At 44.0% G+C, this 23,788-nt stretch overlaps 1 protein-coding gene across 2 annotated transcripts; it reads right to left on the bottom strand.

Annotated features, from left to right (window-relative positions):
- Positions 1–646: 646 nt before the first annotated feature.
- On the bottom strand, positions 647–22,732 carry cul2 (cullin 2). Of its 2 annotated transcripts, XM_080019942.1 has the most exons (21): positions 22,676–22,732; positions 20,642–20,782; positions 19,248–19,350; positions 18,376–18,470; positions 16,860–16,965; positions 16,607–16,689; positions 16,306–16,402; positions 15,774–15,884; positions 13,790–13,952; positions 12,777–12,901; positions 11,032–11,139; positions 10,544–10,603; positions 10,242–10,370; positions 9,716–9,802; positions 7,689–7,841; positions 7,483–7,560; positions 7,292–7,358; positions 5,173–5,375; positions 3,470–3,571; positions 3,169–3,285; positions 647–1,538 (listed from the first exon to the last, which is right to left on the bottom strand). In XM_080019942.1, the coding sequence occupies exons 1-21, from the start codon at positions 22,681–22,683 to the stop codon at positions 1,407–1,409; spliced, it is 2,268 nt and encodes a 755-aa protein (XP_079876068.1). In that variant the 5' UTR covers positions 22,684–22,732; the 3' UTR covers positions 647–1,406. The 2 variants fall into 2 exon arrangements, with proteins under 2 accessions (XP_079876068.1, XP_079876067.1); XM_080019941.1 differs by lacking the exons at positions 20,642–20,782; positions 22,676–22,732 and having other exon boundaries at positions 19,248–19,343.
- Between the last annotated feature and the right edge of the window lie 1,056 nt (positions 22,733–23,788).

Genomic DNA, 23,788 nt, shown 5'->3' with positions numbered 1-23,788 from the left:
TTTTTCTCTGCTTGCTGGGGGTTTGGGGAATTCACCCGGGCCTCAGTTTGCTGTTGGGGTTATGTGGTGTGGGGGTGGTGTGATCTAAGCAGCCACGCCTGTCTTGGGTCTAGTTAATTGGGCCCGGGATCAGGGGTGGCCATGCACCTGTTGATCATCAGCGCAACCAATGAGCACGGGTTGAATCACCCATCCCCACACACACAGGAGGGAGGCCTCCCGTCCTGTGCCTTCGTCATGACAACGTTCCATCTACGTCCGGCTTGTTGCGTCTTTCCACTCCCGTCAATAGAATGGGTCGTCTTCAGCCCGGCAAAAGCCACTTAGATGGACTGTGGCAGGGGATCTCAGATTTATTGTTGGAGAAGATGCTGTAGAAAGACATCTGGCTGCAAAATGAATTACCGCAAATTCCATTAAAAAAAATAGTATCACAAGTTAACTATTGCTAGATTTACAACTATTGATCTGAAAATAACTCTGCATATTGATCATGTCAGACAATTATCAGAACATCTAAACAAATGACAACCGTTTACATAAAACCCCTGTGTTGTTTATTTATTTATTTAACAAGCAGCAGAATTTTGTTTGTCACCTCCTTTTTTTTTTTTTTTCCTTTAAATTTGAAAGTAGATACAATAAGTCAGGATACCAGTTTTATTACAATATTTTTTCTATGTCCGGTACATTTAAAATAAAAAAGAAAAAGAATATACACGCACAACAACTGCAAACGTGAGAAAAGAAAGCATTTTATCCGTCTAGCCACCACACAGCTCACTCTCTTCCCATTAATTTAAATGTTGATTTTTATTTTTGTTTTCCTCGTGTGTGTTTTGTTTACCGTTTTTTACGCATTTTATCGGCTCCTTTCGCGACAAGTAGCTATAGGCATTTCTCTCTCTTTTTTTTTTTTTTTTTTTTTGTTCATCGTTGACGCACGGGTGCGTGGCACTGGTGATGTTGTAAACAGCTTACAAAACAGAGGGTGGCGGTAGAGGGAGGGAGGGGGTAAATTCTAATGGGGTGGATCTGTCAGCTTGCTGCCTAACATGAATAGATTAATGCCCTCCCCCAAACACACCACCACCACCACCACCACCAGCACCAGCACCGTCCCACACCGGCGATGGAGGCACCAGTCCTGCTTCAGTCTCCTCCACGGGAATCACGTGGGTCGGCCACAGTCCAAAGCTAGAGACTGATGAATGAGTCCTGTTTAATGTCGTCGTTGCTGTTTTTTTTTCTTCCTAAAAGTTTTGAAGCCGGTGTCTGCTGATCGGTATGGATGGGGAGGGGGGCGGGGGGGGGATGGATGGGCGGGGCGGGGGGCAGGCGTGCCGGGCGTTCCTCCACTCGGTTAGTTGTTTGTTTGTTTGTTTGTTTTCATTTGATTCGTGGGCCTACGCGACGTAGCTGTACTCGTCCGCGGAGCTCTGGCTTCGCTCGATGTACTGCTTGTCGATGAGCACCTCGATGCACTTCTTGATCATGCTGATACTGGGGTTGAACCTGGCTTTGGACTGGTTGATGACCTGCGGAGAGGGAGGGGCTTCGTTAGAACGTCGCAGAGGGAGGAGACCTTCAACAACCCTTATTCAGGCCCGTGACCCCACTCATGAGCTCCCCAAAATTCTCACGCCGACAGTTATCAGAGAGTGTGAGGTTTTTTTTTTTTGTTGTTTTTTTTTTTTACTTTTCTTTTTATTATTTAGGTCTATTAGCAACAAGATTGAGGATCTTTAGTGCTATACTTACCGGCATTACTGGTCACGCTACAGCTACTGCACATTAGGTGACATCTAGGAATTTGAATATCACATCAACTACTTCTTATTATTTCAGAGCATTAAGGGAGCTCCACATTGGTAGTATGGAAATAGTTATGTAATTCAAACCAGTTTAACTACATTTCTATAAAAAAATATATATATCCAGTCCCATATTATTATCGTCCATTTTGATGGCAATCCCATTTGGTGTACTGCTTTAACACTGCACTTTCCCTCTGGGGAGGAATAAAGTATCTATCCATCCAGCCATCCATCTAATCAAATATCCATATATTTGAAATGTCTTGTGAGCCTGTGTGTATATATCAAGTTTGAGAATGTCTGCATTAGAGACATTACACTATTCTTGTGACGCGGTATAACAACCGTTTTCAGCGGCCCATCGGTTTTGACATTCGGCTCCCACAGCGATCAATGCCTCCAAAAGGATGAAATCAATTTTTTATTATTATTATTATTATTTTTTTTTTTAAGATTTGGAAACACATTTTTCTTCCACAACGTCAGCTCCGAATAGTTTGTTTTTGTTCCTTGCGGGTGGCAGCCGCAGCCGCAGCCGCCACTGGATGACAGATTCTGCGGAGATAAATCCCATGCCTGGGAGCAGAGGTAGGAATGCAGGGGAGGAGGGGAAAGCTATGCATGTGTGGGGAAGCGAGACCATAAATAACCAGCTGCAGCACAACAAACAACCCCGAGAACATCAGGGAGGAAAAACAGAAAGCGGAGGCAGAGGTGGGGAAGAGGTTGGAGTTTTCTGCGCTCGGCAAAGAGCGGAGCGCTCCTCGAGGGACATGTTCCAACATGGCCGCCGGATGCAGCGGTGTTAGGTGTGTGTGTCATAACGCAAACATGCCAACGCTGGTTTTCGCAAGATATCACAGAGACTTTGGTCGGTTGTTCTGACCTTTGGATCCCAACCTGTCATAAAAGTCAAATGAAGAACTTCTCGTTTTAGAAAATTATTATTATTATTTTCATTACTATTATTATTATTAATAATAATAATAATAATAATAATAATAATAATGATTAAAAAACTGTGTTTTTGTGATGTAATTTTTAGCCTTTGAAATGAGCAGATAACTCTTTAATGTATCTGACATTTACGGGCAGAAAAAAAACCCTATTTATTTAAATTGAATTAAAATGAAGTATTTATCTTTTTTTTCTGTTTGTAGAGAAACATTACACAATCATATTAGTAAATATCTATACTTTTTTTTTTGGGGGGGGGGGGATTTTCAGCCCAACGCTCTGTTTTTCCCATCAAAAGAAACCTTTCCCTAACCGTTGTTAACCTGTCACAGCTTCTATCAATAAGCAAAACATGTAGCAGCGTGAGCCGCCGCGCGGCCTCCGCTCCACCCACCTCCTGGATGAGGGCGTTGTGCCGCAGCACCTTGCGGGCCTTCATGATTCTCACTATAGCAGCTTGTAAATACATTTTGCGGTCCTCATCGACGGCGCTCCTCGTCTGCTCCATCTCCTGCGGGACAGAGAAACGGGCGAGAGGCTTGAGGCGGAACGACCAAGGAGGAGAGTCGCCGCTGGGTGGGAAGGAGGGGGGCAGGAAGGGAAGGAGGGAAGAGAAGGGAAGGAGGGCAGGAAGGGAAGGAGGGAAGAGAAGGGAAGGAGGGCAGGAAGGGAAGGAGGGCGGGGACCGGACTCACCTGTGGCGTGTCCTTCTGCATCGACGTTGTGATCTTGAACTTTGTCCTTTTACTTGTGAAGCTCATATTTAGTGAAAACGTGGACTCTGCTTCAATTTCCTCCTGTTGGCAAGAGAAAAGGCCGTCTTTAACAAAAGCTGTCGGGATGGAACTTAAAAAGTTCAGATGTAAACGTGTCGTGCTCTCGTGTCAAACTGTTCTGTCGCCTTGGGACGGGTTCTCAACAAGGTGCCGGGACTTGACTCCTATTTGACCCTGGATGCTCCTGTCCTGAGTTCATTACGATACGTTCCTTCACGACCTTTTTACCGCAACAATCGCCAAATGAAAACATGCTACTGTACAATAAAGGACATGGATGTCAAATAATCTCTATAAAGGAGATCAAAAGAGACGGCGAGAAAATTGACAATAATACTGATAACGAAAGCTTCTGAATTCATGTTAGAAATCCCATCCAGGCGGTGTTGGTTTCACTTTCATTCTTTCCTCGCTCATAGCGTTTGCTGGGAAGTTGTAAAGCCACATTTCAAACTTGCAGACGCAGGGAATGTTTTGCTAAATGTGCTAAATCAGCATTTTTTAGTTAGTTAGTTAGTGGTTGCGTATATTAAGGACTTTAGTTAAAGAGCATATTGAGAACCTGAATAAGAAAGTAAATAAGCTTTATTTATTTGGCATCAGCTCTAAGTTTTAAAGCGGTTTGCAATCAATTAAAGCATCGAAACCCAAAAGACCAGACCTTGAAGCATATCAATGTGTGTAATGTGTTTAACATGTATGACCATTTTAACATGACTGACTTTAAAAATCTAAACGGACCCAGAATAGCAAATACATTCCAAGAACACAAATGAGTTTCCATCAACTAAAACTCAAATAGTTCTTGTCGACTAAAGCTGATGTATTTTTTTGCTCACTTAAAACAAACAAATAATCAAATGACGAATATGTGAATAAAGCTAGTATGCCGTTAACGGTGTGTTGGTCTGACGGTTTTTAGTCCTACAAAGTCCAGGAAATGAGTTAGCAAGTTGGAGCCAAGGGTTCCCTCACCAAAACGAATGTATTTTTCCAAAAGCACGTTTTCGGGCACAGTTACAGCCACCATATGGTCTGTGGTTAACAAAGGTATGCAACATGCGGTATGTTTTGTTCTACGACATAAATTACATCTGGGAAAATGTTGCTTGGGGAATATGAAGTGAGCTTCCAAAGGCTGCTAACAAGTACAAAAATGAAAACTAAGCTTTGTGACCTTGGGCTAACTGAGTGTAGTTTATATGATTTTAACGTTGGCATTTTGTTTATAGAAGTTGTCTTTATGTTTTAATAAGTATAAAGGGGGAATCACTCATGGACTCTTGGATTAAGAAGGCCTGCGTTATCCACTCATCTTATTTAAAGGGAGAGAGACTGAAACAGCGAATTGTATTTCACTAATTTCTCGGGAGCTAGGCTAGTTGATCCCACCTGCAGCCATGCATTGCGCTAACCCAGTTAGCATCACTACCAGTGGGGACACAGGGGTGAAATTGGTATCGACCATCTCTTCTGAATCTGGGTAAGACAGACAAAAAGTCTATACCCAAAAACTGGAGTATCCCTTTCATATTAATACAAAACTCAACGAGGAAGAAAGCCAAAAGGAATGCAGCATTATTGGCTGTGGAAATCAACAGGACCCCCCGGGGATGTCTGACCTTTTGCGAGTCGTGGTTGAGCATCTTGACGTCCAGGAGGGACTTGATGGTCTTCTGCAGCTCCTTCTCGTTCATCTGCGTGCCGACCTGCAGCTCCTTGTAGGCCACCGTCTGACTGTTGTTGAAGGCCAGCAGCACCGCCATCTGGTAGGTGGTCACCATGGCGACGTAGGGCTTGGACAGGTAGTTCATCTTCACCTCGCCTGGTGGGGTGTAGCTCACATTACTACAGTGCTTTGGTTTTAAGTGTTCTACAAATAAAACAATGATAATACAAAGAGGAACATGGTAATAGTGTGACTTTAATACTATGTAATACCATAACTCCCGCGGCAGAACTCTGGTTTACAACAAACACACACCGGCCGCTCGCTGAGGTGAGCTGTAACGCCAACCCATTTTGAGTGAAATTCATCATTCCAGCAACGATTTCGGCTTCAAGTTCACACCGCTTTCTCTCTTTTCGGCGGCGGCGGAACCGATCGGGAAACATCGAGCGCCTCCCCGCGATGCAACGCCTCCGCGTGTTCATTAAAACCTAATCTTTCGGTGACATCGCAGACTTGTGGTCCGACGCGCCCCGCGGACCTCCGGCAAGCCGGCATTCCAGCAAAGCCAACCTGTCGGGTCGGATCAGTGAAACTCATTGTGTGCGGTTCTCTGTGATGTATGTTATCTGTTTCAGATAAAGCCTTGAGGCATCCTTTGGATATTCTGTGAAAAGTGAGAATGCCGTGAGCACATTCCGCGCCATCCTGTAGATTTTTATTTTTATTTTTTACCTCCTATAGCTCAGCTTTCAAATAAACTGAGGTTGTTCTCCGTGTGCTGTGTTGTTTTAGTCGTTTATTTTAACTCATCTCTCATCCTGCTTCCCCCTCGACGTCCCTCCAAATGGAAACTGGAGACGTGGTTATTGCGCGGACGTCACGCTTCACGACGGGACGCTCCGAGAAGGCCGGATGGGAGCGAGGAAGTGATTCTATTTCGGGGTGAGTGCGTTTGCGAGCTTTGATAATCATAAGTCACTTTTTTTTTTTTTTTTTCACGAAAACTACATTTATTGTTATTTGTCAAACGGGGCATCGCATTTACTGCGGAATCCAGGCGCGGCGGCAGGGAGTGCGGTAGGAAAGCGTTAGATAGCTGGAAATAATGCAAATAAATACAGGCCCCTTTCAATGACTGAGAAGAGTGTGCGGATGGTGAGTCGGCATGAGAGGAATTACTGTACTGCATACTGTATCACTGTTCTGGGTTACTGCATACTGTACTGCATACTGTATCACTGTTCTGGGTTACTGCATACTGTACTGCATACTGTATCACTGGTCTGGGTTACTGCATACTGTACTGCATACTGTATCAGTGGTCTGGGTTACTGCATACTGTACTGCATACTGTATCACTGTTCTGGGTTACTGCATACTGCGCTGTATTGCTGTTCTGTTTGGTGTTACTGTATTAACAGTATTGTTACTGTTGTATACTGTACTGTATATCGCCATGCTCACTTTATTCACATGCACTTTACTGCATATATCTGTATAAACAAATAGCCTATCCCATAAACATAACTCTATTCTCTTCTATTTTGTACCCCCACTTGGTATTTTCTTTTTTAGTCTTATTTTATTTTTATTACTCTATTCACTAACTGCATTACGTTTTAGGAATCAGTTTCAGTTAGTTGCTAGGTAGGAATTAGGTTAACTGTTATGTTCAGTTTAGTAACTATTGTGCATAATCTCCGGGTGCGTTGCAAAGACATTTCACTGAATATATGTATGAAAGTATGTCTATGTATGTGACGAATAAACCTCTTGAATCTTGAATCTAAACGACACATTCTGACGTTGGGTTGAACCGCTGCTACAACAACGAGCGTGTTTTTAAATAGCGAGCGGCAGCCACACCAGTCCCTGAGAGGTAGAGCTGGATTTGACGTATCTCACAAAGTCATCACAGAGTGTGCGCGTCGCTATTTATAAACAAACTGAGCTTGTGTGTGTGTGTGTGTGTGTGTGTGTGTGTGTGTGTGTGTGTGTGTGTGTGTGTGTGTGTGTGTGTGTGTGTGTGTGTGTGTGTGTGTGTGTGCGCGCGCGCGCCTGTGTGTTACCTGTGCAGAGATAGTGCAGCCAGGTCAACTTCCTCCCGCTGAAGTGCTGGTTATAGAACAACTCAAACTGGAAAGAAAAGGCAGGAGAAGCAGGCGTCACTGCACGGGGCCCGTCCTCTCGTTTCGGCCTACAACATTTTTCTCCGGCGGCAGACGCCTCGCCCGCCCTCCCCGGCGCGCCGCCGACTCACCATTTGTACGCTCTTCTCTAGTTCTTGGGGGATGGCGAAGGTGGAGGAGGGGACGTGCGTGAGGGGCCAGGCTCCTGCCTGCAAAACGCAAACACAAACACACACGATATGAGAACGGCCGTGATGATGACGCTGGAAGGCCGATGATGAATGGCCATCAACTGTCGCCATCTTCTTTGTCCCCCCCCGCGCCTCCACCCCCTCACCTGTAATACGTAGATCTGGAAGCTGATTCCCAGGTCCACCACTGTTTCCTGGGTCTTGATGAAGTTGTTGAACTTGTTGTTGAGGTCGGCGCTGACGCTCATGTCCGTGTACATTCTGTGCAGCTTGCTGGTGAACTCGTAGCCGCACGCTTGCTGCAGGGGGAGGGGGAGGAGGAGGAGGAGGAGGGGGAGTAAAAGTGAACATCCTCAAATCTAACAATAAAAAGAGAATCTCTGTATGTATATACAGTATGTTTGAATATATGTATATATGTATGTATGTCCATCGATTATCTCGACGACCGTTCCTCCGATCTACTTCACTCTTGGCGGGTGTGTCGCTGGGGATTAAATAAACAAGCCAACAGCAGGGCGGCCCGCTGAGCTCTCTCTGGGGCGAAAGGGATTTTTCTACATATGCACAACCATCGCTGACAAAATGACAAACTGAACCGAACGCCCAAGGGCGCGCCGGAGCTACATCAAGTTATTAAACACTGAACTGCAGTTTCATGTGACAATTAAACAAGTTACTGTAATAATGTCAAGGTTTAAAAAAATGACTCACAGTCCAGGATATCCATTTAACTGCTTTATTGAAACGTCCAAAACTCTCTGTGCAATCCCTCCTCACTCTCTTTTAAGTACTTGATTGCCCTGACTCTAGGACCCCACGTGGACCCCCATGGTTGTCCTCAGACTGCCTAACTACAAATAACATAAAGATGTTTTGGAAAATAAACACTGCCATTACAACATTTTGAGTAAATAAATGTACTAAAGTACTTCAGCTGAGTACAGTTTGGAGGTAAAAGTACTTTGAGTTTGGCAAGTACACTGAGGTACTTTTACTTTGAGAACAAAATGTGTATGTACCCCTTATTGATTAAAAAGTGCTTGACATAAATTACATATAAACATATAAACAAATTACATATGGGGGACGGTAGCTCAGGCGGTAGAGCTGGTCGTCCAGTAATCTAAAGGTTGCTGGTTCGATCCCAGGCTCCTCCTGCTAGCATGCTGTAGTGTCCTTGAGCAAGACACTTAACCCCTCATTGCTCCTGATGGCTGCGTCCGTCGGTGTTTGAATAAGTTCAAGTTCAAGTTCAAGTTCAAGTTCAAGAGATTATTTGTCACATACATATAATAATTGTAAGTCGCTTTGGATAAAAGCGTCTGCTAAATGATTAAATGTAAATGTAAATGTACATATAAATTAACAAGAAACAGCAGTTGCCTCAGATATGATCTGGATTAATTTTAAATCAATCATATTAATCCTGTATCTTTTAATGACTGTTGATTTTGAATGATTTTTTTTCTTCTCAATTCTCTTTTTTTTTACGGTTTACAGACAACTTTTCAGTTTTGTTCTAAACCTATTTCTCTGAATGGAGAAAAAATGAATAGAACTACTTATTTCCTCAACATCTGATGTATTTTGCCACTAACAACTAGAGATGATTTTGGGACGGTTAAAATTTGTTTTTTGGGGACGGTTCCGGGACGGTGGTGAAGAAGCCAGTCTGCAGGCCTGGCTCCAGGACTCTGCGGCTGGGTCACTTAAGTCCGCGGCGCGGCAGGGGGGTGGGCTGCACCGCAGGATTTGGTTTCGGTCCGATCCCAAGTGATACCAGGGCCAGAATCGCCCAAAAAAACCTGTTATCATTGGTTCGGTTTGGAGAACGGGGGACGCGCGGCGGATCGCTTTCACTGATCGCTTTTCTGCCGGCGTGGCGTTCAATTAATGTGTGCGCGGAACGGATCCCCCGTTCACCGCACGGGCGCCGAGCGAGCGCCAGCGACTGATCCGTCTTCGGGTTTCGATCCTACTGACGCAAAAAAAACGAGCTTCAAAACGGGACGCAACCCGCAGCACAACCTGTTCCGAGCAGGCATGTTCCTGAACGGGCACAACACCGGTATAAACAAAGCCATGACTGAAACCAGAGAGATAGCAGGTGGAACCGTTTCGCCGTCGTGTTGACACTCAAGGTGAAAGGAAGTTTGGTCACGTTCATTACCTTTAGTTTGTTGATCATGGCTTCTTCCGAGTCCATCGACAACGACAGGCCGTGTATTAACCGCTTCGCTAGCATTCTGGCGTAAAACTGCAAAAACACACAAATGAGTGACAAAACATGAACGCAACGCCACTGAAACCAGATGTTGGTGCTTTTGAAAAGTAGTGCACTTCAGTTTAAAGTGGGGGGAAAAAAAAAAATTGGATCTATATTTGATACTTTTTTAGCCGGCACGTTTTAACGAAAACAGCCGTTCAATGTGTTTTGTGTTACACATGTGTGCTGCTCTGTATGCTGCTGTCATTGTTGGTGGCGGGCCACGCCTTACCCGGCAACAACGCAAAGAACCTCAAGTAACCAAGAAAAAATTAATACGGATACAGAGGAAAAAAGTTAACATATGTCGAATGGAATGGGACTCAACACACACACTCTTATGGATTTACACTGAAAAGTATGTAGGTTGTTTTTTCTGTTATTATTATTTTGGGAAGGCCTAATATTTGGCACGGCCGAGCAGCGTCACCTTCTGAAAGACGTCCTTGTCGTCTATGTACTTGAAGACGGTGATGAAGCTGGTCAGCTTGTCCTCCACCTCGTTCTCCGTCATGCCCTTCGCAGACTTCTTCAGCAGATTGTCGCAATACTTGGCCAGCTGCACGGGGAGGGAACGCGGGGTCAAGATCCAGTGTGTGTGTGTGTGTGTGTGTGTGTGTGTGTGTGTGTGTGTGCGCGCGTGTGTGCGTGCGCGTCTGTGTGTGCTTGTGTGTCTGTACGTGTGTGTGCATGCACGTGTGTGTGCGTGCGCGTGTGTGTGTGTGCGCTCACCAGTTCAGGGGCTTTGCAGATGGACTTGGGCTCTCTGTAGTTGACCACGGACGTCAAAGCCTGAGAGACAGGGAGGACAAACAAACCTCCCATAAGGAACGTAAGCTGCGGCCACGTTCACGCACACGCCCACGGTTCGAGGCATTCACGGCATTTCAAAAGTTCCAATGGAAACAAAAGACGACGGGTGCAAAAGATTCCTTCTCTGTGTCTCTGGCGTTGAATTTTCAAAACAATGAATTCAAGCAGAAGTATTTAGTTTTACCGCTCCACTCTGTTTCTTTTATTAGACTTTCTTCTTAATGAAACACATCAGAGAGCGGTTCAGCTCACAGTGGAATCAGAATAAGGATAAAAAAATTGAATCGGCGCAATAAATCCATCAGAATTGAGCGGAATTGAAGCCTGGAGCGAGTGTATCACAAAAGGTAATTTCACTCAGGTGCTCTCGCCCTCTTGTGGCCGTTTCTCGCCATGACCACACATACCTTGTCGAGTGCGCTCATGAAGTGCTGGTCTCCGTTCAGAACCGTGTTGATGAGCTGGACAAATTTACTGTGGACCTCCAGCACAGACTCGACAAACTGGGTTGGCATCTGGGGGGGAGCGAGGAGAGCGGGGCGTGAGACACCGGGGCGCGGGTGAGGTCGCGGGCGGTGGTGTAAAGTAACAGAGTAAAAATACTCTGTTAATGTCATCAAGTGTTTTTGGGAAGTACCTGTACTTTACTTGAGCTATTATATTTCTTTCGACTTTTACTTTTCTTGACTCCATGTGGACTCAAAAAGTTTTACTTTTACTCCAACACATCTCCCGTGAACAACTTTGTGACTCGCTACAAAATAAAATCGGAGGAAAACTGGGAGCCAGTGATGTCACTAAAACTGAGTCATCACAAGGTTCATGTGAATGAATCAAAGGTCGCATCAGCCAACGAGCGGAGCGTAAACACCCTCAACCCCGTGTTCAGGGCTGCCGGGTCGGCGGCTTTCCCACAGAAGGGTGCAAAGCGGGTTTTTTGGGGGGGTTTTTTTGGCCGCAGGTCAGCTGGGTTTGTCATGGAGATCTGGCAACCCTGCCCCGTGTTAAATTTTGATTTTTGCGGCGCTGCTACTCGGCTAACACAGGCGCGACCCAGAGAGCCACAACTGGAGCAGACGGTTGCAGGGCGACGACCACAGCGAGCGCCTCCTCCAGCGGTGATGCTGCACCTGCACCTGCTGTGGCTGATAGAGACCAACACCCGTGGCCATATCTACGACAAATGTCTTCTTATGGCCGAGTTAAAGATGCGTCTTCCCAAATTAAGTGTCTCTTATGTTTGCTGAAGAATATAGAAATACTTGCAACCAGGATAAAATAAGAGCAATAAAAACTCTTAGCAAAAAACAGCATTTACATTTACTTTTGATCCTTAAGTACATTTTATATCAGCGACTTTAGAGTCCCTGTAAAATGATTTCAGTGATTTGTTTCTTTACACGTTATACATGTCAGAAAATCACGTGAAAAGACTGAACAATGTAGTACTCACAGAATTGTGGAGTTAGACCATTAAACTGTTTCTCACCCATTTTCTGGTCTGGATTTTTTGGGCGAGGGTAAATCATGATTCGATGATGTGGAGCCGTCATACATGGCATGGCCCCTCCTCCTAACACTTTATAAACACGAGGTCGGAATTGGAGCATCGGTGGTGAAATGAGCTAGGCTAACAGCCTGGAGTTCTGGATACAACGCCATTTTGGGAATAAACACCTGGAATAAATAAAAGGCGTCTTCGGTGAGACCGTGAACTCGTGCTAAGTCTTGGCACACCCAAGGCAAAAACGCAGAGGGAGAGGGAGACGGGGGCGCGAATTGCGTATTACGCATGGAGAGGGAGCGATCGGGGCACAATTTGCGCGCCCGATCTCTGCTCCGCTGCGTGTCCCTTATTCTGCTAATTAGAAGAAATATTTATAAAACGTCACACAATTGAAACGTTAAAAAAAATATAATGTTTTGAGTTGCAGATATTGCAAAAAATAAAAACAATAATAACATGAACTTAGTAGTCAAAAGCTGTCTTCACCAAGTGAAAAGGAAAGTTAAATCGCAGAGGGGTTTGTTGTGAACATGCAGACAATACTTTACATTGTGGGAGGTAAGATATACTGTATGAACAGTGTAGGTTTCATATTACGCGCGCGCGCACACACACACACACACACAGTGATGCAGCTTTACTGACATTTTCCTGAGAGAGGTTACTGGTGGCTCGAAGACCCTCGTCGTGGATGTGGACTTGTAGCTCCTGGATCATGTGAGGTAGACCGTTGGAAACGGCCCGCAGTAGAGTGTACATGTTGGCCATGTCTGGAGGGACACAGAGAGACAAACCCTTTAGATTGTGTGTGCGTGTTTGTCATCATTAGACCACTTTGGTGACATTCAAACGTGCACGTTGTAAAAGGCGCGATATTGAAACATTTGGCCAATCAGCTTGCCACATATATATATTTTGATATATTTATATTTTATATATTTTTTCCCAGTCTGCCTGAACTCCCCCCCCCCCCCCGCCCATTTCTGATGATTTAACCGGAGGCCAGCCTCATCTGTTTTTCTCATCCACAGCACGCCTGCACGCTCTGCAATACGTGTGAAGTTCTTGCAGTGAACCGATGTATTCAGACCAGTTAATGGTTTGGTGGTTTTGTGGTTATTCTGACACAAACATACATTTGCTAAGAGTTCAGGCTGCCCACACACAGGTGTTGGGTTTCGATTGGTCCCCTACTGCGTAACGGATCCTCTGACTATCTTTCATCTTCATTCTATGTATTCTCTCTCCACTTCACTGCTGCGCTCCTACCTACCATTTCTCATGTATGCGAGTATACATGTAGGCCATGGCATCACATAATTGCAGTTGCCAAAGTGGGTGTTAAATAGATCACCAAAAAACTCAACAACAGCTATGTCATACCTGCAGGGAATTCTTTTTTCAAAAAGGTAGAAAATATAAATGTTGCAATTCCATTTTTTACCCAACATCAGTCCGGTATCGTACAGAGTGAGCAATGGGTAAAAATATGATGTCTTTGGAAAGATCTACCTTTATAGAGAGAATTTGGGGATATATTTCAGGATGAGCGATATTTACACAAGAATAATTGTGTCGCTTAAACTTCTGAGCCCCAAAGTGAACTGGAGAGCGATTTCGTGGTTGTTGTGGGGGAGGAAGGGTCAGAGGTCACGCACCTTCTCTCTTCTCCTGCCGGATGATGTCCTGGCACTCCCCGTGGAGGAACTGCAGGTGGTCCGCCACCATCCTCTGCTGACATTCGTGGATGACTTTGGCATAGGAGCTCGGGTGTAGGTACTTCCGACATCGCACCTCCTCGTCTTTCAACCGCCCCAGGACCTGCGGGGAGGGAAGGGGGGGGGGGGGTCACGTGTCACACAATGTCATTGGTCTTTTGGCCTGGACCGCCATTTGGAATTTACCTTTGGAACGTCATCATTGAATGAAGAAAACGTAAAAAAAATATATTAAAAGGACAGCAAAGAGCAAAGGAAACAAAGGACCTTTTAAAGACCTCACCCAAAGCAAAATCCCATACAAGCAGTAAATCAAACTAATGTAAGTCTCGTACACAGTTTTTTTTATAATTTGGACACATTCGGCCCAAACATCATAACATTATCTTATAATGTTTATTTTTTGATTTCCTAATTTTCCTCTGAAACAAATCTGTGAAAAGACCTTAAATACTTAAGTAAACTGTATTAAAAAACTTTTAGAGGTTAAATAGCCTCGTTGAACAAGATTCATAGAGTGATGATTAATTACTCTATTAGGATTGTAACTGAATTAGGACGATTTCCGATTCTGAATATAATCATTAAGAGAAAGATCAAATACTATGAACTGTGAAAAAACTGAAGAATACGTGCAAAACATTTACCAAGTAGTGGGAAAGTATTGCTCACAACAATATTGGTTGAATCACCAAATCTTCTAACAGATCAACAGCTTTGTTTAGAAATAAAAGTATGTCCGCTGCTTTGCCCTGACTGTACCTCCAGCGACAGAGAAAACCCTATGAAGAGCATTCACACCCAACCTGGCAGCAAGGTGAGCCCTGGTAGGGACACACCCATCCGGATAAAAAAACAAATACAATAATCATATCAATAATGCATTGCTCAAAATTTACACCGAGTCAGAGTGACCCAGTTGACGGGGACCTTTCATGGAATCTTAAAATATATTATATATTATAAAGGATATATAACTCACAACAAGGACACCATTTGGATACCCTAGATTAACCTCAGCCGGCGTTGAACACTATGTTCTACGGGTTGACAATTGTGTGGTTGGTGACATCACCTTTCCTAACTGAACTGCACCTGAAGCCTTTGGGGATTGTTGCAACACATTGTTTTCATTCTGTTACAAGGGCAGGAATAGGTTTTCTACAGAACATGTAGCCTCAGCATTAAGTAAACAACAGCCCATGAAGTTGAGAAAATGTCATCACATCACTGTAATGTAGCCTGAAAGGCAACTTTAACCATGTCACAATACCACGATAACCAAAAGCCCGGATGACATCTGGTTTCATCCCACGATATCGATATTATATCGACATATCACCCAGCAGTATACTGGGTCTTATGAAGGATACAACTAAGCCTGTCCAAAGAACAGTAAACAGTCATATCATATCCATCTTTACAAGTAAAGCGAGGGGGTCTGTCTGCAGGGGCTTGTTACTGCATATCTGATCCTGTTTAACGGATAAGGCCTCAGGGATTAATTTAGAGAAATCTCACTATTGGCACTGAACTGTAGTGCAGAGTGGAGAGGGAGGGGGGGGGGGGGGGGGGAGAGAGAGAGGGGGAGAGAGAGAGAGAGAGAGAGAGAGAGAGAGAGAGAGAGAGAGAGAGAGAGAGAGAGAGAGAGAGAGAGAGAGAGAGAGAGAGAGAGAGAGAGAGAGAGAGAGAGAGAGAGAGAGAGAGAGAGAGAGAGAGAGAGAGAGAGAGAGAGAGAGAGAGATTTTCACAGGGGGTTCTATGATCTCCCTCTTGGCGCTTTGATGGTAAGGTAATACTCAGATTAAAACACTTATATCACCAGATTGACTAGATTAATGACTACGAGCCCCGGATTAACTCGTTCATGTGTTAAAGTATCACACACACACACACACACATCTAGTTCATCTATCCTTCCTACCTTTTCCATGTACTGTGAACAGTTGGACTCTTGTAGTAGGTTGGATGCTTCCTGTTTGTAATACTCTCCTGTTTTCAGCAGAAATGGCCCTTCAAAGATCTCCTGATAAAACTGAAACGCAGGAGAGGAAAACGGGTTTGGCCTTGCAGTGTCACTGTAACGCACACTGGCACACACACACATACACACAGCTGTCTTGTGTGCGTTATAAACTCAGAAACAGGTTAATCTAGTCTCCATAATATTTTACGATATATTCTTGTATATATCGTAATATATTATGTGTAAATATACACATATTATATAGATATATTCACGGTTCTTGTAAGTAAACTAGTTCATTCATTTATTTATATGTCAAGAGAGACATATTATTCTTATACAATAATAATAATAATAATCATGAAAAAAGGCAAGCTTAACTAAGTATTGATAAGTGAAACTCATAAAAACAATTTAAAAATGATGCTCAATTTCATGTTTCATGTTGTCATCAATTTAGATTTTCCATCTTCAGTTGGGATTTTCTCACCTTTAGCGGGAACTTCTTCTTGTACTGTTCAACATGAACAAAGGAGTTGATAACCCCGTGGATTACTTTCTGGTTGGGGTCCTCGCCACAACGGTCACTAGGAAACAACACAGCGCGGTTAGAAACGCTGGACTGAGTCGGCAGAGAGGGGTATAAACAGAAAGTCTGTGAATCCAAACGCAAACAGGAAAACAAGCTGCAGCTATAAAACGCACTTGTCTTATAAGTTGTAATTGTAATATTGGGGAAAATTAGAGCAGTTCCTTCCATGAGCTTGCCGTCGTTTGTGTGAGGGACTGACTTTTTGATTTCGTTGAGTAGCATCCGGATCAGGACAGACTGGAGCGGCTCGATCATCAGTTTCCTCCACATGTCCAATGCCAGCTGGAAAAACAAAGCCGAGAGAGAGAGAGAGAGAGAGAGAGGGAGAGAGAGAGAGAGAGAGAGAGAGAGAGAGAGAGAGTCAGCCTGCACTCGGAGGTCGCAGAGACGGACCCCTGGTGTTTGCAAAACGTAAAAGACGTTGGACATGGAATGGGCGGCAGACCCCGTACCTCGCCGATCTCCATGAGTGGCTCGTTCATGTCCGCCCCGCCATAGCCGTACTGCAGGTCCGCCTCCGTTAATTTATTCTTCTTGATGAACTGAGTGTTGAGATACCTGAATGGAGGAGGGGGTGTGGAGTTGTCACAATTTTTACATAATCGCCTGATCGCAATTATTTCAATTTCAAGAGATTATCTGCCACATACATATACATACGGGCATACATACTGAAAACGCAGTGAAATGTCATGACACCCGTGATTACGCACAATAAGCTCTAAAAATACAAAAATGTGCGTAATCGACACAAGGTGCTCGCGCAGGCGGCCGCAAGGGGGCGGCGCCACAATCACGATTCTGGGTCCTATAATTAATTGTCTGTGTTGTTTGAGCTGATCACAATAATCCTCAGGGCTAATTCTGGAATTACAATATGAAATTCAAGCACTTTCAAATTGAAACAATTTTTTTCCATTTTCAAGGACTTTTCAAGGCTAGGGATGCCACGGTGAGGAATTTTTCCCCACCAGTTAATAAACTCACGACAACAACAACAATGTTACAGGTCCCGATCTAGACCAGATGTCAGGTCTACAGCCTCCTTTCTCTCCTCTCTGCTGCGCGCACAAGAAGCAGAAACTTTCACTTTCACAGCATCCAACAAAGACTTGATAACAAGCTTATTACTTTACAAACAATTTTTTTTATTTGATGAACGTAGGCGCTGATATGCAAAAATTAACTAAATGGGTTTTATTTCTATATATAAAAAAAAAAAGCAAAAACAACGGTGGGCAAGTAATGTAATTGGCGTATGCCCGAACACAGTGTAACACACCGATAACCGCGGTAACCGTACTTCAAGCAAAATAAATAATCAATTTTCAATGTGATGTGGTGGATGGGAATTTCAAATCGGTGTGAGAAATGTTGCGCCAAACAAAAAAAAGCATATTATTTGTGTTTCCATCAGTTAGGTTGAGGGAGAATGAACCGTCTACCCGAATGTAATGTTTTTCCTCAACGTCAATATTTAACTCTTCCTCATACGGGGGATGGGTATCAATACAGTATCAGATGTTGATACCATAATAGTGGCATAAAATGATGGGGGGGACGGGACTATTTGTATGACAATCAATCCTTCGTTAAAATGTCATGATGGCGACAGCCCTCGCTGAATGAACAAACAGACGTTATCTCTTTGACGGCCGCTATCAAAACAATTTGCGCCCACTGGCTCCTTCTAATCTCAGCCGATGAGCGGGTTGTCACAGCCCGTCTACTTCTATCCGTGGCGACAGCGATCGCATTCGCTCCCGAGAGTTAAACAATGTCCTGGAAACGGGCCTAATGACTGCTAAAGGGCACTGGCTCCCGCGGTTTGGTGACGGTTATGCAAAAAAATAAAAAATAAAAGTAGACCTAGTGGCCATAAAAATCCTGTTAAATCAACCAGCCTAAAAACAGAATGAGTGATACATGTATGTAATAGTACGTGTATGTACACAATAGTGATATTACCTGTATAAGCAGTCCATGTAGTCAGCTCCCTTGCTGTACTCCTCCCAGTATCTGTGGTACATCACTAAAACCTTCTCCTCCGACTCCAGGACTTTCTGGAACACACACACACACACACACACACACACACACACACACACACACACACACACACACACACACACACACACACACACACACACACACACACACATATATATCCCTTACAAAAAGTGCAATTGGTGTTAACCAGGGGACCATGTTAGACATGATTTAACATTCTGTTCGTTATCCAGGTGTGTATCGGGGGGACGGCGGCAAGGGAAAAACGGGCTTTCTGCAAGAAAACCCAGGTTATAAAAGCAGCATCATCTTGATGCGCCCTTCAAATACGTTGTTGCCTAAATTTGAAGCTTCGACCGATTGATCACCGCCATCTGCCCGCGAAGCCGACATGATTCCCAAAAATACTGTCTCCCCCTCGTCTAGACAAGGCAAACAATTTGATTATATTAGGTTCCATTCGGTCAGGAAGCAGCATTATGGATTCAGAAATAAAAATCAATACAGAACATGTTACCGGTCAAGCTACAGCCACGGCACCCTTGGGTGGGGCTAGTAAGGACGGAATGAAAGTTAGATTGCGATCATAGTTACCAAAATATTTTTGAGGTATTCTCGCTGTATTGTTATAATGTGCTGAAAATGTTTACAAAGTAGTTACATACATTAAATTAATTTCACCAGTTTTGCGTGAACGAAATGTACGGACCCTTATGAAGAAGTATCAGTATCGGTAAACAATATCAATAGTGGTATCTCTATGGATAAATTCAGCATTCCTACCCCACCAAAAAAAAAAAAAGTTTCTCTGGGTGGTTCAGGTGCTTTACCTTGTACAACTGCCGGACATGGTTCTCAAGGAACATCTTGGTCTCTGTGTACAATCTCTCCCCCAGCGGCTCCGGGTACGCAACACACAAGGCATAAATATCCATAAATATCGCTGGTATGAACGTTAAGGTTGGGAATAAACATGTTCATGTTTCATTCTAGCAATCTAGATTCCTGCGCTTAAGATATACTAAGCTTTTTTAAGAGTAATACAGGTTTGTAAAGGAGTCCTCCGACTCCCCCAATAAATATTAACATTTAATAACTGCTCTTAAGTAATAAAAGAATAGAATATTGCACTATAAAATAATATCGAATAAGAACTATACCAATTGTTGCATGTTATTAAAATGTTGCTTAAACAGGTTTCTTTATCTAATCTAAATTCACTTAGATTAGATAAAGCAATGGGTCTTCTTGGATGATTAAAAAAACAACAACAATATAGTCCCGTCATATACACTGATCAGACACAACATTAAAACCACTGACAGGTGAAGTGAATAACATTGCTCATCTCGTTCCAATAGCATCTGTCAAGGGGTGGGATATATTAGGCAGCAAGTGAACAGTCAGATCTTGAAGTCGATGTGTTGGAAACAGGAAACATGGGCAAGTGTAAGAATCTGAGTAACTTTGACAAGAGCCAAATTGTAATGACTGAGCATCTACAAAATGGGAGGTCTTATGGGGTGTTCCCGGTGTGCAGTGATTAGTACCTACCAAAAGTGGTCCAAGGAAGGACAACCAGTGAACCGACAACAGGGTCATGGACTAGCCCTTCTGGTCCGATCCCACAGAAGAACTACTGTAGCACAAATTGCTGAAAAAGTTCATGCTGCTAGATGATAGAAGGGTGCCAGAACACACAGTGCATCACAGCTTGCAGTGTACGGGGCTGCGTAGCCGCAGACCGGTCAGAGTGCCCATGCTGACCCCTGTCCACCACCAAAAGCACCTACAATGGGCACGTGAGCGTCAGAACTGAACCACGGAGCAATGGAAGAAGGTGGCCTGGTCTGAATCACGTTTTCATCCATTGCGTGGATGGACAGGGTCGAGCACCTGTGGGATGTGCATGAACAAGCCCGATCCACGGGGGCCCCGCCTCACAACTTCCAGGTCTTAAAGGATCTGCTGCTAACCTCTTAGTGCCAGATACCGCAGGACACCTTCAGAGGGCTTGTGGAGTCCATGCCTCCACGGGTCAGAGCTGTTTTGGCAGCACAAGGGGGAGCTACAAAATATTAGTCATTATTAGTGGTGGTTTTAATGTTGTAGCTGATCAGTGTATAGTATACTAGACTGTTATTATTACTGTAAACTGTTTTGTAGATTAGGTTTTGTTTTTTTTATAGTCTAGTTCCCCAAAGCTGGGCGCTAAATGCGATACGAGAAGCGGTCGTTCCACGTGGCCCTCTCCACGTAGTCGAGCATCACAACAGCCTTGATTGTCGTCAGTAGTTTGTTCCATGTCTCCTCAAAATCCACCACCCGCGGCTTCAAGGACATTGTATGGTTTCTCTTCTTTGACCTGACAGTAACAAAAAAATTAAGAATAGATAAACGGCACTGAACAAAGCACGCAGTTTGATAAAAGACCTTTAAAAAACATGACAGATTAACATGGCAGGGCTTTTCTGCAAAAAGTAGACATGTATTATGAGTTTTGTTTTAAGCAACTATTGTAGTTGCATAAAATAAACAAATAAAAGAAGCGTGACAAATAATCATCAACTAAAATGTCATGATCTTGACAGCCCTACCTATAATAACCAATCTACAGCCAATCAGCTGCTCCTATGAAATGGGTACTGACAGTGAAGTCAAGTTCCCAGGATGCCTATCGCTATTATGGGTTAACACAGCAACGATTACACATAGATAAAGAATTAACTGAAACGATTGTGGGGAAAGACCTGCAAATTGTTTATATTCATCTTTTGTGTACCTGGAAGTAAAGAGAAACTAGGCCCGGTGTCGCATCCCAATATTAAAAACAAGTTGATTTCACGCTTAATACGTTGGTGTATGTAATCATTTTGACCCAGAGTGCGAGCGTACGTTATTGTTTTAATAAATTGGTTATTAGCTGGGTACGTTGGCATACGTTATTGTTTTGATATATTGCCGTACATAATAATTTCGAAACGATGGTGTATGTCACCATTTCAATAGGTCGTTGTACGTTAATAGTTTGATGTCGCCTTACATTGCTATTTTGATATGTTGGCGTACATTATAATTTTGATACATCGGCAAACGTTAATATTTTGATAAATTGGTGTCCGTTATTTTTTTGTTACATTGGCATGAGTTATATTTCCGATACAACGGCGCACGCGTTTTTTCCAATACGTTTGGCGTCCGGCATTACTTGAAGACGTTGCATAACATAACTATTTTGATAGACAGATAGATGACCGCAGGCAGTTCGACATGTATGATAACTATACCTGTTTTATGTGCTGTACCTCTGTTGCTTTCAGTATTGTTTTGCTGTACTTGTTTTTGTGTCTTTTATTACTGTATTTATTATGATTCATCTGCCTTTTACCTGAGAGAGCCAGGGCACTTGTATTTCATTGTATTCTAATGTACATTATATAGAGATAGATAGATAGATAGATAGATAGATAGATAGATAGAATAATAGATAGATAGATAGATAGATAGGGACTTTATTCACTTTATTCATGTATTGATGGTAGCTCCCATCAAAACAATGGGCAATAATTATAAAGTCACACGAATAATTGAGGGACAGAAATTTGCCATATTAAATAAACCTACAGATTTTGAATGAACAAAAAAAAAAAACAACCCTCTGAATGAACAATTCGCACTGTCCAAACTAGTAAATTGTGCAAGTTTGCGTTCATAAACATACAGCATATTTAATACACAATCTGTACATACACTGTGCATGTCTGTATACTGTTGGCGTACGTTAAGCAGTCGTATGGTATAGTTTAGTATAGTGGTGTGCATACGTTGCTTTTGTTATAAATTGCGATACGCCGGCGTATCAAAATGACCGGCCTACTGGGCAAGCGTCACCCTCCGGTTATGACAACGTGCGGAATACCGATCCCAAAATAGGAAGGTTGGCTAGCAGGCTAGCACGCTTCCTGCCGGGCGCTGTGCGGCGCAACAGTGCTCGTCGGCTAGCAAAGGAGCTCGGCTACCGTTAGCAAGTCGGCTTGTTCTTCTTGGCCATCCCCACAACAACGCGCTGACAGCGCGGCAGACCGTGGCGGGGCCGTGGGCGGAATTGGGTTCGGGGGGGACGCCCGGGGAGCGAGGAGCGGCACGTACCTCAAGACAATGTTTTTTACTGGCAAGAAAAGTCAAGTTCCACCGCTGTCACAGGATCGACGCCGCTCACTTCACAGGTCTGCCATTACGCTACCACCTTGGAACGTACCACCGCATCAGCTGGAGGGGCGCCTTTGGCGACGCCGCGTCCAGTTCGTATCCCGCGTTGATTTTCTACCGAATGGAAAACGCCAGCGCGGAGACGTAATGGTTTATTTAAATGTCGCCGATGGAGGGGTTTCGGTCGAGCTGGGGCGTCATGCCGCGCGATTGGAAGCCACGGGCGGCACACGGGACAGAAAGCACCCCTACTTTAGCATGGCGTCAGCCACAACTACGGAAGCCCCCTCGGCAGAAAGCGGCGTTTCCCTTCGCGACTTCGCGTACTGGACGCACAGCGCGCACACGGTACAGTACCTCGGTGGGGTCGGGGTCGCGGTGCGGTCTTTTCGCGGCGAAATGCAGGCGTTTCACAAGACGTGGCCGCTCGGGAAACACAAACAGCACATGGCCTGTCCGAGCCGTTCGTGAATTGAAATGTGTTCTCTGGTCCGGCTGGATGACATTTCATTAATAGAATGGACCAGAGATGAGCGGCACAAGTATGAGTCCCATTTGGAATGAATTCAGTTAGCTGCCATCGACTAGTTCCACTCAACTTTACCGAATAATAGATTTTTTTGATTTTTTTATTTGTCCAAGGTTTATTCAAGTATTTCATCTGGAACTATTCACCCCTGCCTTCATTCGTAGCCCCTGCCTTCATTCGTAACCGCTGCCTTCATTTGTTCTAGCTTACAGTAGGTTAGCCTTGTGAGGCCTCATCTCTATTCTCTCACGCTCTTGGCCTCCTCATGCGAAATTGTCTGTTTTGTTTTTAACGCTTTTCTCATTGTGTTTTGACTTTAACATTCTTTTCTTCATTTTTTTTTTTTCTGTTTTATTTTGATTTTTATTTTATTTATTTATTTATTTATTTTATTTGTCTTGAATCGTGCCCCTCTTGTATGGACCACCGGCTACTCATAAAGCCCCTTGGGAGAGGTTTGCGTAGAAAAGCGTAAAAGTTTCACTTACTTACTGACTTTACCTTGCCACATCGCCGCTCACACTAACGCAGGGTGTCTGCGGGTACTTCAGAGGTCTCAAAATGCCCTATCTCCCAGTTTCACACAAGCTGGGTCCTACCTCAACTCGATTATCTGTCGGCACGCGGCGGCGC

This window comes from Zeus faber (assembly GCF_960531495.2).
Source record: "Zeus faber genome assembly, chromosome: 19".
In the NCBI taxonomy this organism is placed as follows: Eukaryota; Metazoa; Chordata; class Actinopteri; order Zeiformes; family Zeidae; genus Zeus; species Zeus faber.
This window is presented reverse-complemented; position numbering and strand designations above follow the sequence as displayed.

What these genes read in the sequence shown, in the direction of transcription:
- cul2 (XM_080019942.1), bottom strand. An exon ending in CCATGATCAACAAACTAAAG is followed by an intron (nt 7,842 to 9,715) that starts GTAATGAACGTG and finishes CTCCCCCTGCAG; the next exon opens with CAAGCGTGCGGCTACGAGTT. An exon ending in ACAACGCCCTCATCCAGGAG is followed by an intron (nt 1,539 to 3,168) that starts GTGGGTGGAGCG and finishes CCCTCTCCGCAG; the next exon opens with GTCATCAACCAGTCCAAAGC.